General features: G+C 69.4%; 1 protein-coding gene across 1 annotated transcript in view; it reads right to left on the bottom strand.

Moving 5' to 3' along the window:
• Window positions 1-285: 285 nt before the first annotated feature.
• The window catches only part of spen (spen family transcriptional repressor split ends), a 75,907-nt gene continuing 59,246 nt past the window's right edge, over window positions 286-16,946 (bottom strand). The window contains exons 9-26 of the mRNA XM_037220483.1: window positions 16,155-16,274; window positions 15,278-15,445; window positions 14,759-14,925; window positions 14,028-14,292; window positions 13,668-13,817; window positions 12,629-13,237; window positions 8,922-12,313; window positions 8,551-8,791; window positions 7,734-7,848; window positions 7,142-7,298; window positions 5,697-5,912; window positions 4,391-5,036; window positions 3,837-4,085; window positions 3,398-3,508; window positions 2,736-3,091; window positions 2,269-2,458; window positions 1,715-1,873; window positions 286-1,374 (exon numbers count right to left, since the gene is read on the bottom strand). Coding sequence (XP_037076378.1) covers window positions 1,246-1,374; window positions 1,715-1,873; window positions 2,269-2,458; window positions 2,736-3,091; window positions 3,398-3,508; window positions 3,837-4,085; window positions 4,391-5,036; window positions 5,697-5,912; window positions 7,142-7,298; window positions 7,734-7,848; window positions 8,551-8,791; window positions 8,922-12,313; window positions 12,629-13,237; window positions 13,668-13,817; window positions 14,028-14,292; window positions 14,759-14,925; window positions 15,278-15,445; window positions 16,155-16,274 — 7,440 coding nt within the window. The 3' untranslated portion in view covers window positions 286-1,245. The remainder of the gene's footprint in view (window positions 1,375-1,714; window positions 1,874-2,268; window positions 2,459-2,735; window positions 3,092-3,397; window positions 3,509-3,836; window positions 4,086-4,390; window positions 5,037-5,696; window positions 5,913-7,141; window positions 7,299-7,733; window positions 7,849-8,550; window positions 8,792-8,921; window positions 12,314-12,628; window positions 13,238-13,667; window positions 13,818-14,027; window positions 14,293-14,758; window positions 14,926-15,277; window positions 15,446-16,154; window positions 16,275-16,946) is intronic.

Here is a 16,946-nt window from a genome sequence, read left to right as displayed (position 1 = left end):
TACGATCATCCGTAGTAGACGATTGTATGAAACGTTTAATGCCTTCTTCCAATTAAGGATGGCTGCCCTGCCCGGCTCCGAACACCAGGGCACCGGCAACCCCTGTGGAGCGCAGGACGTCAAGGGAGTTGCTGGCTGCAGCGACGAATGTTGACTCGTCGCGCGCTATCAGAGACGAGGCAGACTCTCCGACTGAGGGACGCATATCAATGTAACACCCGGCAGTGAATGCCATGCGATGCAATGCAACGCGCGCATCTGGCGCCCAGCAGTTGAAACAACGGAATATTTTTATTTTTTATTTTATTTTCCATGATCAAATAACTTAACGTTCTGTAGACATTACAATCAGGAGTTTTACTCTGATCACAGCCTCGGCCACACACCGACATCTAACGGTTAGTTCGGGCGCGGCGCGGAGCGGGCGGGCGGCGGCCCGGAGCAATGTGGCGACATCTCCACGGCCGCCGACCAACTACTCCGCACGCGCGCTCGAGACACAATCATGATGCTACAACAGAAAAATATACGGCTCACTTTACACACTAGGGAATCGAAAATATAATATTTTAGCACAGGCATTGAGCAAACTCCACTGTCAACAACTACCTTCATACTGAGGCCGCTTTCCAAATGGTAAGTTTGCCCAAAACGAACAGGAAACGTCTAAATCCAATTAGCAACTCACAGTTCAGGATCGCGATGAAGACCAATTTAACGGCAAACCAGACGGACAAATGACCTTAGTGGCCTTCAATGCAAGTCGTTTTTAATGATCTCTTGAATAGTAGCTAAAATACTGGAAACATGAATTCTTGTGAACGAGCGATGAACGTTGAGGAACAACAGACTCCTTGGACTGCAAGAGCCTCGGTCTGTCCGGCCAGCCGATAAACACGCGATCCTAAAGATGGATCTAGACAAATCGGTGAACTGCTGCAAGTTCAAGTCAATCAAAAGCGTAAAAAGGGGTGTGTCTGTGTGTGATGATGAGATATCTCTATATACAGCTATATACAGTATATACACGGGCGCAGGATCAAATTTGTACATGGCGAGATATATCCGACACAGACAAAACGGCAGGGGACCAAATCAATCCAAGCCATGATTCCACTACTAATAACAATCTACACATGTAACAACGTAGGCCGTGGACAGTCATCATTTAAGCGTACGAGGCGGGGGCCGGACCGCGCCGGCGCGAACGCGCGCGCGCGGAGGCCGGCCGGGCGACGCGCCGGCTCAGCAGGTGGCGATAACGATGACCAGGTGCGGCACCTCGGCCACGGCGCTCAGCAGGTCGGGCGCGATGCGCGCCATGTTCTCGTTGGCGAAGTCGCACGGCGGGAAGATGTGCACCACGTAGCTGCCCTGGCGACGGCGAAGGCGGTGCGCGTCAGCCGTCATCAAACTCCAGTCATATCCCAAAGGCCAGAGAGCGGCTGGCGCACGGACCCGGTTTGCATATGTAGAACGATGCGTGACTAGGCAGAGCAAAAGACCGTGTGTCGGGACCCGCACATGAACACCCATCCCGCCCGGCATCCGCGTTTGATCCGTCCGTATAAGTCTTCTCGCGATTCGAACATGATGCCGTCAGTTTACAGAGACAAGCCCATCAACAATACACCAGCCAGGTCATCAGCCGACAGGCCTTCCTCGGCAGGCGTGCGGGCGCGGCCGCCCAGCCCGCTCTGTCGCGCCGCCGTACCTGCGGACCATCGATGTTGATGATGCCGGCCGCCTGTTTCAGCTGCAGGTACGTGATGAAGGCCGTGCGCAGGGTGGAGCGTTGCGCCAGCTCCTCCGCCTGGCTGCCGCCCTCCGGGATGGCCGGCAGCGCCAGCAGCATGCAGTACTCGTCCTCGTTCTGTCAGCGGCCGCGGCGATGGCGTCAGGCACAAGCCCCGCACAGACTTGCACTCGCGGGCCAAAGTTCGGGGACCGGGAGCGGGGTCCAGGGACCGGGATCGGGACCGGGGACTGGGGTCGGGGACGAGGGACCGGGTTGGGGACGAGGACCGCGATCAGGGACGAGGGGTCGGGGAGACGGGGCGCAAGGTGACACGAGTATCACGTCGACTCTCCCAACAGGGCGCCTCCCCCTAATCCCGGTGACCGAAGCTACCCGCCGGACACGCCAGCCTAGCCACAAGGCGCGCCACAGCCAGCGCGACGATACGTCACTGTCGTGCTCACACATCTGCAAACCTCCGGCGCACAACCTTCCCGACAGCCGACCAGCAACGACCGGTGCCGACTGACCTCCATTTTGCGTGCGACGCCGTCCAGCTGGGCCCACTCGAGCCGCATGCGCTTGGGGATGTGCAGGACGCGCGGCTCGGCGGTCGGCAGCGAGGCGTCGGCCACCAACCGGCTGCCCGACACCAGCCGGAACTGCACCAGCGCGCGGTCGCTCTTCAGCTCCAGCTGGCCGGCCCACACCGACCGGTACCTGGCGGCGGCGAGCGAAGCGGCCGGTCAGGCGACAGCTGCGGCGGCGGACTCACGGGGGAGCCACGACCTTGGAAACAGGGCGGCGACGGGCGACACAGAAACAGGGCTCCAGAGCGTCACCCCTCCCCCCCCCCCACACATACGTCCACGCGTCCCAACTCCACTCACACGCGTGCCGCGAAGACCAACCGCACAGCAGAGCCGCATCATCGCATCGCAAACCCCCTCACCCCGGCCAGCTTGCTAGCGGCGCAGCGCGCCCTCGCGCCACCCACCTCTGCAGCTCGACGATGTCGCGGCTGCAAGGCGACTCGAGCCGGAGCGGCGCCGCCGCCGCCGCCGCCTGCTCGTGGTAGGCCGGGTGCCAGCGGCCGCCGGTGGCGTACGGCTCGGCGCCGGCCGTCGGCGGCCGCTCCTCCTCGTCGGCCGCTTTGAGCTTCTCCTTGAGCGGCAGCGGCGGCGCGTAGCCCGGGTGCTGTAGGCCGGCGGCGCGTTGCAGAGCCATCTCGTGGAACTGCATGTAGTACGGGTACAGCTGGTGCATGTAGTGGGGCGGCAATTCGGCCGGCGAGGCGGACGACGCCAGGTGAGGCGGCAGCACGAGGCTGCCGGCGCGGCGCAGCATGTCGCTCTGCGGGCACAGAGCGCCACGAACGTCACCAACAGAGCAACGAACGGACGGACGGACGCGTGTGGGCGCCGCCGGCGGGCGACGAGCGTCATTCTGCTTACACTGCGGTGGATGACAACGATGATAGCTGGTGTTACAGGCGGCTTTCGGGGAGACCGGGCGGACAGGTCGGCGCAACTTGTTAACAGCCTAGTTTGTAGAAGCCAATTATTTCAGTAAAAAGAAGACCCGCCTGATGCGCCACATGACACCTGACTCTTCCCTCCTCCCAAAGGACGGGGGAGAAGGGGCGGGCGGAGGCCGCACCTGGGAGACGACCCGCTGGTGGGCCGGCGGCGGGGTGTGCGGCGAGCCGCGGCCCGTCTCGTCCGGGTAGCTCTTCTGCAGCTCCTGGATCACGCCGTGCCGCACCGGGTGCTGCCGACGGGTCATGTCAGGTCAGGTCAGGTCAGGTCAGGTCAGATCAGGTCAGGCGACCAGGCGCACCTCGGTCCTCCCGCGACACACCGCACACGCACGCCGCATCGACCCGGGGGTCCGCCGCGGACGACAGAGCGCCGCCACGCGCCACGTCAGAGCATGACCAACGAGAAACAACGGACTGAGCGGCCGCCACAGCCACCAAGACCACAGCACGCCTACCCATCGGCCTGCAAGCCTGCGGGCGTGCCACCACGCTTCCGCGCCATGGGCGGCCGACACCGGCCAAAAAAAACCTCTTCCTCTTCCGCCGGCGTTCACCCACCATGGCGGCCGGGTCGAAGGGCCGCGGCGCCGGCGACGGCACGCTGTGGCGGCCCTGGCTGGCCGGGCTGGGTGTGCTGACGGCGCCCACCGAGGCGCGGCCCGACACCTCCACACGCGGCGGCTCGGCCGGCGGCTCCGACGGCGCCGCGTCTCGCGTCGTCAGCGACACCGGCGTCTGCTGCCCGGCCGTCGACAGGTGCGCCGGCGGAAGCGCCCCCGCCGCCGCCGACGACGTCGATGGACCCAGCTGCCGGAGCAGAAGCACGGCGTCAAGCGCGGCGCTGCTATGGCTGAGCACCGCAACAGCGACACAAACCCGGTGAAAAGCTGCGAGGGCTGCCGACTGCACTGAAGACCGCTCAAGTTGCATTGGCGGAATTTCAGTTTTCTTCGCGTCCGATTCCATAACGTGCATTGGCGACTAATGGGCACACAAAATCACGACAGCAAATCACCTGAGCCAAGGCAGAAACGGAACACCATCGCCACAACAGGCGCGACGCCGCACACAGGACCCACGAGGCCAGTGCCGTCACCCCTGCGAGGGCTCACCTTGTACGAGATGGGCTGGTCGGCGGGCAGAGCGCCGAGCCGGCGCGGCTCCACTGTCAGGCTGACGGCGGCCGGTCGCGGCCGCGGGCTCTCCACCACCGACGGCCGCGTCGCCGGCGTCACCGTCGGCTTGCCTAGGTACCCGGCGGCGGCCGCTGCAGCCGCGGCCGGCGCAGCCGCCGGCTTGGTCACCGCCAGCGGCGCCGGGCCGGCCGTGGTCGGCGCCGCCTTGGCTGAGTACAGCGCCGGCGATGCAGACGTCACGGTCGGCTTGGCCGCGTACAGCGCCGGCGTCGCCGCGCTCACCGCCGCCTTCGCGACGAACATCGCCGGTGCCGACGCCGACGCCGTCACCGCCGGCTGCTTCGCGGCGAACGCGGCGGGCCCGGCCACGCTGGCCACCGCCTTGGCGGCGAACGCGGCCGGCGCCGGTGCTGAGACGACCGGTGGCTTGGCAGGATACGCGGCCGTCACGCTCGCCGCCACCTTCGTCGCGAACGGCGCGGCGGCGGCCGCACTGACGGGAGGCTTCGGCGCGCAAGTGCCTGCGCCGCCGGAGCTCACCACCGGCTTCACGGTGAGCACGGCCGTGCTGGCGGCGGCTGACGTCGCCGACATGGCCGGGTACAACACCGACACGGCCGCGCTGGCGGCAGCCTTGGTCGCGAACAGCGCCGGCCCACCGCCGCCCGCGGTCGACTTGGCCGGCAGCGCGCTCGGGCTGCCGGCGGCGGTGGGCGTCTTCACTGGGAACACGGACACGCTCGGGGTCGACAAGCCCGGCTTGCTGGCTAGGAAGGCGGCCGGCGCGGCCGTGGTGGTCGCGTAGCTGACCGGCGCCGGCGCCGCCTTGCCCAGGTACGCGGCGGTGGTGGTGGGCGGGGCTCCTGGCGAGGGCGCGGCCAGCCGCGGCGCGTACAGCGCGCCTGGCAGCGCGGCTGCCGGCGTCGCAGTCAGGAGAGGCGGCCGGGCGTGCAGGTAGGTGGCGGGCACTCCCGGCCGCGGCGCCGGCGCCTGGCACAGCGGGTGGAGGACAGCCGCCGTCGGCTGCGTCGGACGCGGCGGCGCGGCCGTCGTCGTCGCGGCCGCTGCCGCTGGGGCGGGGACAGTCGAATGCAGCGTCGTGGCCGACGCCGGTGGCGTGCTGCGCGCCGGCTCGTCGGCGCTGTCTTCCTCCTTCAACGGCACCATCAGGCCGGTGACCGGGTCCAGCAACGCCTGCTGCTCCTGCGGCGGCGCCGCCGGCTCGGCCGCCTCCGCTGGCGCGGTGGGCGTGGTCGGCTCGGACGCCGTCGCCGGCTCCGGCGTTGGCTTCTTCTCCTCCACGTCCGCTTCCCAGTCTTTCGGGTCGCCGAAGCGACCCTGCACCACGTCCTCGATCGTCTCGTCGATGCTGGAGCGCTTCTTCTCCTCGGCGGCCACCTTGGCACCCGCCTTTCTGCCGCCATCGTCGTCGCCCGAGTCGTGGAACTCGTAGACGTCGCTGGCACCGCCCGCCTTCTGCGCCGCGCCGCGCTTTCGACTGCGCGAGCTGGAGCTGGGCGCGGCGCGACTGCGTGGCTTCTTGGTATCTGCTGGCGGCGGTGGTGGCGGCGGCGGCGGCAGCGATGGCTGTGCCGTCGGCACCGGCGCCGCCGGCGGCGGGGACAACGCTGGCAGTGCTGCCACCTCTTCCTTCGCCTCCTCCTTCTCGGCGACGGCAACAGCAGCCGCGGCGGCCGCGGCAGCCGCCGCCTTGCCCTTTGCGGCGCGCGGCGGCCGTCGGTTGTTGGGTCTGGCTGCGTGTGCAGCCGCCGCTGGGGTGGCGGCTGCCGGCTGTTCCGGCGCCGACTCCGTCGCCGCCGCGGCCGCTGCAGCCGCAGCGGCTGCGGCGGCCGCCGCCACGGCTGCCTTGGCACGGCTCGGCCGGGGCGCTCGCACGCGGGCAGCACGCGCTGGTGGCTTGGCCTCCACCACGGGAGCGGCCGTCTTCTCGGCGGGCTCGGCGGCTGGGGATACCGCCGGTTCCGCCTTGGCTGGCACTGACGGCGCGGGAGGTTTCGGCGCGGGCGAGGTCGGGGCCGCCGGCACAGCGACAGCGGCAGCGGCGGCCGCTGTCGTCGCCACCGGCGACTTGACGATCACGGGGGTGACGGCCGGCGCCGGGGTCGGACTTGATGCCACCAGCGTCGACGCAGGCTCCGGCTCCACCTTCGGCACAGGCTCAGTGGGCCTTGTCTGAGCTTCAACCGCCTTCGGTTGAGGCTGGGGTTGGGGTTGGGGTTGGGGTTGGGGTGGTTGGGGTTGAGGTTGAGGTGCGGCTGGAGCTGGGGCTGGGGCTGGGGCTGGAGCTGGGGCTGGAGCTGGGGCTGGGGCTGAAGCTGAGGCTTGAGCTGAGGTTGAGGCTGAGGCTGTGAGTGAGACTGGGGCTGAGGCTGAGGCTGAGGCTGAGATTGAAGCTGAGACTTGGACTGAGGTTGAGGTTGAGGTTGAGGTTGAGGCTGAGGCTGAGGCTGAGGCTGAGGCTGAGGTTGAGGCTGAGACTGGGGCTGAGACTGAGACTGGAGCTGACGCTGAATCTGAGGCTGAATCTGAGGCTGGGGCTGGGCCCCAGGCACCGGGATGGCGACGGCCGTAGGCTCCGGTACAGGCCGCAGCTGAGCGCTGAGCACAGGCGCAGGCGCAGGCGCAGGCGCAGGCGAAGGCGCAGGCGCGGGCGCAGGCGCGGGAGCGGGCGCGGGCACAGGTGCGGGCACAGGTACAGGCACAGACACAGGCACAGGCTCCACGTCCGGCTCCGGCTTTAGTTCCAGCTTTGGTTCCGGCCCCGGCTTTGGCTCCGGATCCGGCGCCGGCAGCGCCTTGGTCTTGAGCTCCGCCTTCGGCACGACCTTCACCCCCGGCGCGATCTCGGGCTCTGCTACTGGCTCTACCACAGGCGCCGCCGGCCGCACCTCGGGTCTCGCTTTCGGCTCGGGCTGCTGCACATTCCGCGGCTGCGGCAGGGGCTGCGGCGCCGCCTCCGGCTCCGGCTCGGGCTCGGGCTCTGCCAGCGACTTGTCGTCGGCCGCCTCCTCGTCGATCTGCAGCTCGGGTTCGCTGCGCGGCGACTCGGCCACCGGCTGCACTAGCGCCAGCGCCGCCGCCGTCACCGCCGCCGCCGGCGGCTCCGGCTCCGACTTCTCCTCGGCGGCCGGCGTGCCGGGGGGTTCCAGCGCCGGAGACAGCTTGTCCGGGCTGCCGATGACGCCCGCCAAACTTTGCACCGCCTGCGCTGCCTCGTCCGGGTCGGCTGCCAGCAGCACCTCCGGCTCCGGCTCCAGCTCCGCCGCCGGCGGGTCGTAGCCAAAGTTGAACGTCTGACCGAGCAGCGCAGCCACTGCATCTTCTGTCTCCTCCTGCGAGATGACGGCACGCGACTTCTTCTCCAGCGGATCCTTGCTGGGCGCCGGCGCCGGCTCCTCCTTGACCGTCGCCGCCTTCAGCGACGGCGTTATCGCCGACGGCGACGCCGGCGGCAGCGCGGGCGCAGGCGGTACTACCGGCGGCAGCGACGGCGGCAGCGGTGGACGCGGCGGCGGCTGCGTCGGCGTCGGCGGCTGCGTCGGCGTCGGCGTCTGCGTCGGCGTCGGCGTCTGCGTCGGCGTCGGCGTGGGCGGCGTGGGCGGCGTCGGCAGCGTCAGCGGCGGCGGCGGCGGTGGAGCCGGCTGGACGCGCGGCGTCATCGCGGGCTCTTCCGGCAGCCAGGGCGCCGCGGCCAGACCGCCCAACGGCTCCAGCTTCACGGCCACGCACGGCTCCAGCTTTACCACCGCCGGCGCCGGGATAGGAGCCGCGGCAGCCTCTGCCGGCCGCTGCGCCGCCGGCGAGCCCAACTGCGGCTCCTGCACCGACCCACCGCTCGACGGCCTCTCCGCGGGCTTGACGGATGCGGGCACGGATGCGGGTAATGGTGCGGGCAATGGTGCGGACAAAGGCGCCGGTACAGGCGCCGGTACAGGCGCCGGCAAAGGCGCCGGCAGGGGCGTTGGCACGGGCGCCGGCGGCGACCGCGGCGCCCCTGCTTGACCAGGCCGGGGCGCGGCGGGCACCGGCGCCGCTGACGCCGGAGCGACGACTGGCTCGACAGCGGGCGCCGCCGGCGCCGGCGCTGCCACCGCCACCGGCACCGGCAGACTGACCTCGCCGTCCGGCGTGCGACCCGGACTCGGCAGCGCCGGCGAACGCGGCAGCCCAAACGGGTGCCGGCCGGGCGACTTGAACGAACGAGACTCGAGCAGCTGGTCGAACGGGTCAAGGCTGTTGCGCCGCTCCTCGGTGGCCGCCGCGGCCGCGGCGGCGCGCGGCGACACATACGTCGGCTTGGGCGACAGGCACGGTTTCGGCGACTTGCGCGTCTTGGGGCTGATGAGCTCGTGCGGACTGACCAGTCGCGGACTGCAGCCGTGCCGGTTGATCGGACTCGGGATGCGCGGACTGGCCCGCTCGTGGTCCGACCCGCGCACGTCGATGAACAGCTCCTTGCCCAGGTCGACACTCCGCCGCCGGTCACAGTCCTTGCGCTCGCGGTCCTTGTCGCGCTTCTTCTTCTTCTTTTTCTCCTTGCGCGGCCGGCCGAACGCGTCCTGAGCTCTCGTCGCTGAAGCGGAACACGTCGTCGGCGGCGGCCAGCGGTGCCGAGCGCGCGGCCGGCGCCGCCGCCGGACGGCTCTCCTCGGAGGGCTCCGTGGCCGGCCGCGGCGCGGGCGGCAGCGCCGGCGCCGCCGGCACGTCAGACGTGATGTCTTCGAAGTCGCCGAAGATGGACTTGAGCGACGACTCGATGTTCTTGGCCGGTGCCGCCACGTGACGCGTCTCAGCGGCCTCGTCGGCCAACGGCCGACCGGCGTCCTTCCTGCCAGCCGCGCGCGCCGCCTCCTTCAGTTTGCGGCGCTCCTTGCGGTCGTCAGCGCGCGGCTTGCCGGCAGGCAGGGCCGGCGTGCGCGGTCGGTCCACCGGCACGCCGCCGTCCGAGTCCGAGTCGTAGATGTCTGACACTTGCAGCTTGCCCTTGAAGCCGCCGACGCCGAAGCCCTGCGAGGACGATGATGAGGGCACGACGGCGGCCGGCGGCGGCGGCGCCGGAGCGGGCACGGCGGCAGCGGGGACGACCGCGGCCGCCGGCGCCGCCGGCTTCTCCGGCTTCTCGACAGCGACCGGCGCAGCCGCCGGCGGCACCGGACTCGCGGCCGTGTCCGAGTCGGACATCGGGCCGAAGATCGCCTCGATGCGTTCGTCCTTCTTCTGACTTTCGCGTCGGTCTCGGCGCCGCTCGTCGGTGTGACCCGAGCGCGCGCGCCGCCGCTCCTGCGGCTCCTTGCGCGCGTCGCGTCGCGCCCGCACGGCCGCGTCGTCGGCCGACGCCACGTCGGTGCCGGCGTGCTCACGCGGCTTGGGGCGCGGCTTGTCGCGCTCACGGCGGCTGCGGTGCGCCTTGGCGTCGTCCTTGGCTGCCGCTGCCGCTGCCGCTGCCGCTGCCGCTGCCGCTGCTGCCGCCGCCGCCGCCGCTGCCGCCTCGGCCACCGCCACCGATGGCTCGAGCACAGGCGGCCCCGACGAGTCGCTCTCGTCGCTGTAGATGTCAGACATGAGCAGTTTCTTGTTCTTCTTCGCCGCCGGCTTCTTGACCTCCTCGTCGTCCGAGTGGTCCGACAGCAGGGGCTTCGGCTTCAGTCGGGGCTTGGAGGTCCTAGCGCGGTCCGAGTCGCGACTCTTCTTGCTCGGCTTGGGCGCGCTGGCCGTCTGTGAGTCCTCCGGTTTGCTCGTGTCGGCCGTCGGCTTCTTCGGCGCCGTCTCCTCCTCCGACGAGCTGTCGAACGGCTTCTTCTTGGAATGGTAACGCTCCATGTCGTTGTCGCTTTCGTCGCTTCCTGACGACAGGACGCCACCGGAGGTCTTCTTGTCCTTCGGTCGTGATGAGCTTTGCGACTTGGGCCGGCTGCTCTTCTTCGACGCGGACTCGCTGTCGACGGCGGGCTTCGACGCCGGCTTCGGCTCCTCCGCCTTCTTGATCTGGCAGGCGCGCTGCCGCTTGACCTTGTCGTACATGCTGAAAAACGGCGGCTCGTCGTCCAGAACAACGTCGAAGATGTTCTTCTTCGGCGGCTCGTCGTCATTCGTGTCCGAATCCGAGTCGCTGCCGAAGTGTTGCGACTTTTTCTTGGTTTTTGACTTGTCCTTAGACGCACCGTGGGGCGACTTCTTGTCCGCGCCCGTGTGCAGCTTCTCCGAGTCAGAGCGCGTGGCGTGATCTTCCTTACTGCTCTCCAGACCAGGCTCGATCTTGATGTGCAGCTTCGGCGCCTCCCTCTTCTCCGTCGGCTCGCTTTTGCTCGGCTCTGCTGTCCTCTTCTCTCGCCGCTTGTCCTGATCTTTGCTTCGGCTTTTCTCCTTGCACGGGACAGAGTGGGACTTGTCGTGCTCTTTGTCCTTGCTCTTGCGGGACTTGTCCTCGTGGTCGCTGTCGCCGTCCGAGCTGTACACCAGCTTGGACGCCTTCCGGACGGACGGCTTCTCTGGACGCCTGCTCTCTTTCGACACCTTGTCCGGGTTTTCCCGATCCCTCTCCGATCGATCTTTGGAAGTATGCTTGTCCTTTCTCCGATCGTGACTGCCGGACTTGCTCTTGCTGTTCTTCTCGGTGTTTTTGTCGCGGTGTTTGCTCCGGTCGTGTGCGTCGGCGGTCTTCTTGGCGTCGCTCTTGTGCACGTGCGGCTCGCTCGCCTTCGCCACCTCCTCCTTCCTCTCCTCGGGCGCATGGTTCTCCTTCTTGTGTATTTTGTACTTTGACTTGTCCTCCTTGCGCTCGTGCTTCTCCTCGCGTTTGGCCTCGTGCGGCCGCTTGGGCTCACGCTCGGCCTTCTCCTCGTCGTGCCGGTGCGACGAAGACGCGCCGGTCGGCTTGTCGCGCGGCTTCTCCGGCCGCGTCGCGTCGTGCTCGACGCTCGACGACGAGATGGTCGACGAGACCGAGGCGAGCTTCGGCTTCTTGGGCGCCGAGTCGTCGCGCCGCTCGTGCCGGTGCCGGCCGTGCTTCGAGTCGGCCGAGCCGTCGCTCTCCTCCAGCGAGCTCAGACGACGCTTGGCAGCGCTGGCCGCGCGCGCCGGCTCCTTGGCCTCCTTCGGGCGGCGGTCCTTGCTGCGCTCCTTGGGCCGCTCGGCCGCCCTGTCGCGCCGGTGGTGCTCGCTGCGGTGCGACCTGGACGCGTCCTTCTTCTCGCCGCGCGACGACACACTGTTGGAGCGAGGCCGTTCGCCCACCGAATGTTCGCGTTTCACCTTTGCTGTCCGCGCCGGCGCCGGCGGCAGGTCACTGGCTAGCGCCGGCGGCTCGGGCGGCGCGATCACGCTCCCCGCGTCCAGCTTGCCTGGCACGCCATCGGCGATCACGTGCTCCGTCTTCACAGTCATCACCTGCTCCATCACGCTCAGCCCGTCCAGCGGCGTCTTGGGGTTGATGACGGCCTTCAGCAGGTCGGTGTCGCTCAGCAGCCGGTCCTTCAGCAGCTCCTTGGCATCGTCAGCCTTCTCCGCCGGCGGCTGCTGGCTCAGCGATGAGCTGCTAGAGATCAGCGGCTCTCCGAGCGTGGCCGAGTGGTCGCAGGCGGCCGCCGGCGGCTCGGCCGGCCGCGGCGCCTCCTCAGCCAGCGGCGAGCCCTTGGGCGACGCGCACTCAGCCAGCTTCTTGTCGTCCGCGCCGATCTCGGTGGAGCTGGAGACAGTGCAGTCGCTGACGCTGTCGACGCTGGCGCGGTCCGTGACGGAGCAGGGTGGCGTCGGTAGGCTGGCCGGCACCTCCGGCTCCAGCACGCCGCCGCCACCCTCCTGGGTCTGCGTCTGCGCCTGCGCTAGCGCCAGCTCCGGCTCCGGCTCCCAGGATGGCGAGCCGGGCTCGGTGGCAGCGGCGGTGGCGCCGGCGGCGGCCGGCCGCGGCGCCAGCCGCCCGCTCGGCTCTGGACGTCGCAGCGGCGTGCCGGGCGGTCCGGCCGGCGGCGGTTCCGCGCTGGCCGGCAGCGAGGCGGACACGGGCGTCACCGGCGAGTAGGGGCCGGGCGTCGGCGGCGGCAGCGCCGTCGACAGCCGCGCCAGCGGCGCCGTGCGGGCCGCGCCCGCCGGCGACACGTCCACGGGCATAGCTAGCGTCGGTGACGGCTGCGGTCGCGGCGCGGGCGGCGCCGCGCACACGGGCGAGCCCGGCGGCGCCGGCGGCGCCGGCGGCGCGGGTGACGCCGTCGGCGCCGTCGCCGTTGGCGCGGGGGCGGGCGAGGCGGCCGGCACGGCGCATACCGTCGCCGTAGGCGTCGGCGCCGTCGTCAGCGTTGACGCCAGCGTTGACACCGGCCTGCACACCTTTGAGATCACACCACTGAGCGTACCCGTGATGCCGCCCGTGCCGCTCACCACTGTCTTAGTGCGCAGTTCGGACGCCACGGCCGGGTCCATCGGCTTCGGCTCGTACTTCTTGCCGAAGTTCTCTAGCCGCTTCGAGTCCTCGTCGAACACGGACCGCTTGGCCAGCAGCGACTGCATGATGGGCGACGGCTGAGATCGGATTTGGTCGAGGTCCAGCAGCCGCGTGCGCCGCTTCAGCCGCTCCACGCACTCGCTTGACACGGTGCAGCCGATCGTGCGCGACGAGCCCGACCACTTCTCGTACCTCTCGTCCAGCGCACGGATCTGGTCCTCGAGCGACGGCGACAGCAGCGGCGACGGCTCCGACGAGTCCGAGCCGCGCGGCGACTGCTGGCCGCCCGCTTTTGTACTTAACTCCGGCCGCTTCTCAACGGACGGCCGGCGCGGCGGCGACATGAGCGCCGGCGGTGAGGTTAGCGCGCCGGCGCCGGCCGCGCGCGGCGCCACCGGGAGCGCCGCTACCGTCGCTGCCGCCGCCGCCGCCGCCGCCGCCGCCACTGCCGCGGGCGCCGCCACCGCCGCTGTCGCCACGGGAGAGGAGACGGTGAGCGCCTGCGCCTGCGCCGCCGTCATGAACAGCTGAGCAAACTTGGGTAGAGGTAGAACCATAGGCTGGAGGCGGGCGGCGGCGGGTAGGCCGCGCGGTTCCGGCACCGCCGGCTCCTCCACCTCGTCGTAGAGCGGCGTGCCCGGCTGGCCGTCAGTCTTCGGCCGCGCCGGCGGCGGGGGCGGCGGCGGCAGCGACGACGGCGGGTGGCGCGGGCGCAGCGGCGGCAGCAGCGGCGGTGGCAGCGGCGCGGGCGGTCCGCGGGTCGCCATCCGCAGACCGCCGGCGCCGCTTCGACACCGGTTCGAGAGGAATCTCGCGTGTGGCGCGCTCCTCGCCGGGCTCGTCCGCCTTCACACTGTCCACGGACACGCGGCGCGAGTCGGCGCGCTTCACGTCCGAGCCGCGCCGGCCCGACACGTGCACATCGCCCGGCTTGCCGGCGCCCGGCTCGGTGTCGGCGGCGCGCTTGCCGGCGGCGGCGGCCGGCCGCGGGTCGGTGGGCTCGGCCTGTGGCTCGGCCGTGCGCGGCCGCTTGGCCGGCCGCTCGCCCGCCTCGTCGCCGGAGCCGGGCGGCGGCCGCGGCTCGTCGTCGGCGCGCGCCGGCCGGCCCACGGTCACCACACTCTGCAGCTGGGCGCGCCGCTCCGTCCGGCTGGCGCTCGGACTGCGGTCGGCCGAGCGGCGCCGCGCCGGCGAGTACGGCGCGCCGCCCGCCTCCAGCACGCGCCGGAACTCGGGGTCGCCGTGGCGCTGCGAGTAGTACTCGCGCAGCTCCTGCTCGTAGCTGTCGTCGTAGGCGGCGGCTGGGTCGCGCGCGAAGTCGTCGTACTCGAACGGCCGGCCACCGCGCCGCACGTACCGGCCGCCGCGGTAGCTGCGGCCGCGCTCGAAGCGCGCGCCGAACCGGAAGCCGCCCGGGTCCCTGCGCGCGTGGCAAAAGAGGCGGATGTTAGCGGCCGGACTCGCCCGCAGTGCGCACGGAGCTCATGAGCCGGCACACAGGGCCGAAAGAGCAGATGCACATCGACAAACAGTTACATAGAGGCAGGAGCGTACTAGCACTGCATCACATGATGACGACTGCCGCTCAGGCGCTCTTTGTCAGACAGCTCGTAAGCATCGCTGCAGAACGATGCAACATGACACACGACTGAAAGCATGGCCGACAGCCGTTACGGTTCTGCATACAAACAGCTACGCGACTGACGGCACGCAGGTAAAAAGCGCACACATCAGCCGGCCGCACAGCAAGCGACGCCAACCGTAACCTAGCCCGGCCCATCGGCCGTCCCCCGAGGCGACCGGGTCGCGCACGCTGCAGCCGCAGCCGCAGCGCGCGCAGCCCGCTGCCGCACCCGCACCGGAGCAGCGGGTACAGCGGCTCGTACCTGGCCACGTTACGACAGGCCGCGTACCTGTCCCATTTGGGCCCCTGCTTGCTCAGGTGTTCGAAGAAGGCGTCCTGACACTCGCGAGACGCGAAGTCAATCTGCAGCCGCTTGCCGCCGAGAGCGCGGCCGCGCATCTCGATCACGGCCACCTGAGCGGGCGACGCCTGCGGCAGACACGGCGCGGCATCAGCGGCGGACGCGGCGCGGCGTGCGAGACGCGTCACACGCCGGGGTGACCGGGGCAGGGCAGGGTACAGGCCACGCCTGCCGGGCAGGCACAGCGCGCACCCGATCCAGTGCAGAGCGCAGCGGCCCTGGCGGTGACTCGACAGGGGACTCAGAGGGTGCACACGGCGCGCAACGCATCCAGCGACGCAGCGGTGCCGAAACACCGCACACCCGCCAACACGGGACGGTTCATGTCGCCGACAAAACCGGTCGCACTGCAGCGCGACCGTCCGGGGCCGCGGACCGAACAGCTACCGCCCGGTCCGCCGCCGCGGCCCGGCCACTCACCGTCTCGAAGGTGACGAGCGCGTGGCCGCGCGCGCGGTTGATGTGACAGGCGACGACGTTGCCGAACTTGCTGAACTGCCGCGCCAGGTACTTGTCCGTGATGGCGTCGGCCACGCCGTCGATCCACACGCAGTTGGTGGACATGGAGCGGCCGAAGCCGAGCTTCACCTGCCGGCAGCGGGCGGCCGTCACGGTCCGCTCGTGGGCGCACGCGAGCCAACCGGCCGGCGCCGGCGGTACATCCACCTCACGACACCGACCACGACCGTTGCGTCGCAGCGGGAGGCAATTACCGAACGTAACGGCAGAAGCCAACGCAGCCGGCGGCTCGGCGTCGTCGCCGGTGAGCGGCGCCGCGCCGCTCGCGGCCGGCCGCGAGCGCTGGCGCCGGACCGCGCCTGATGAGGTGCGTCCCCACCGGCCAGAGGTCATTAGCGCCGCCAGAGGGGGGGGGGGGGCACCAGGCCGTGCGCGGCGCGTCGCCCCGGGGCAGCCACTCGGCGCCCGGCGTCGGACGCCGGAGCGGCTGGAGCGGCCGGGGGCAGCCGGGGGGATACGCGCGGACAGAATCGCCAGCCACTCAATCGCCAACTAAGACACGAGGATGAGATGGGCAGATGGGGAGAACATATGCATCCGTGAAAGAGCGGACCACTACTGGGAAGCGGAGAAACAAGGGATGCACAAATACAAATGAAAATACAAAAGACAAAACATGCATTGAGGGGGTACGTGTGAGGGAACAAATGAGAAGGAAAGACGACGCGAGGCAGTCGGGGAAAAATGCATTAAACGGTCGATAAAGAGCGAAATAAGCAGCGTAGTAAATGCGGGCCGCGCCCGCGGCGTTCGGCCATTATACCGCCGCCACACGTACCGCGTTTCCGCCCAGGTGTTCTCCGTCCATGGCTCGCATGGCCTTAACCACCGACTCGATGTCGGCAAACTGCAGGAAGGCGAACGGCGTGGACGACTGCGTCTTCTTGATGTCCACCTCCTGCAACGGGAGGCGTGCGCGGGCTTAGTCGCGAGCGCTACAAAGTAAAAAAAGCGACGAAGGAAGAAAAGCTTGACAATGAGCCGACCTTCAGGAAATTATTCCACACACTGGCGAAAATAACACAGCCCGCCAGACAAGTGCTCTGATGCGAACGAATGCCCTATCCGACAAACGAAGCGTCTATCCGATTGCCCAATCGCCTACTTTGACTTGTGCAAGGTTTCAAGTTCTAGCTAGGCCTAACAACCGCAGAAAAAGCCACAAAAGCCAAATCGCACAGCGCGCGGGATACACTCCCACATTCTCGCGAGCGCTCCCTCGACCACCACAGCTCCGCCCCAGATCTGGCCACCCCGTGACCCCTCCCGCACCTGCCCTGTGCCAGCCGACACACACGCGACCTGCAGCCGGCGCCCCCCGCAGTCGACCCGCTGCGACCGGTTCAGCGCGCGCAGCCAGGCTGTCCCCAGATTAGAACCGAGGCGGCGGCGGCGGCGGCGGCGTCGGCGGCCGTTGCGTCAGCGCCGTCACAAATAGCCGGCCGGCCTCGTCCGTCGCCAGCGGCGGCGTCTCGCGCGCGGACGCACCGGCGCCGCCGGCGTCACCTGCTCGCGGCCACGTCGCGCGCCGCCGCCGCCGCCGCCGCCTGAACACGGCCAGCTGGTCCCC

The sequence above is a fragment of the Pollicipes pollicipes genome, unplaced genomic scaffold (genome assembly GCF_011947565.3).
Source record: "Pollicipes pollicipes isolate AB1234 unplaced genomic scaffold, Ppol_2.1 Scaffold_4295;HRSCAF=5057_pilon_pilon_pilon, whole genome shotgun sequence".
NCBI lineage: Eukaryota > Metazoa > Arthropoda > Thecostraca > Pollicipedomorpha > Pollicipedidae > Pollicipes > Pollicipes pollicipes.
The sequence above is the reverse complement of the archived record's forward strand: the minus strand, read 5'-3'. Positions and strand labels throughout refer to the sequence as shown.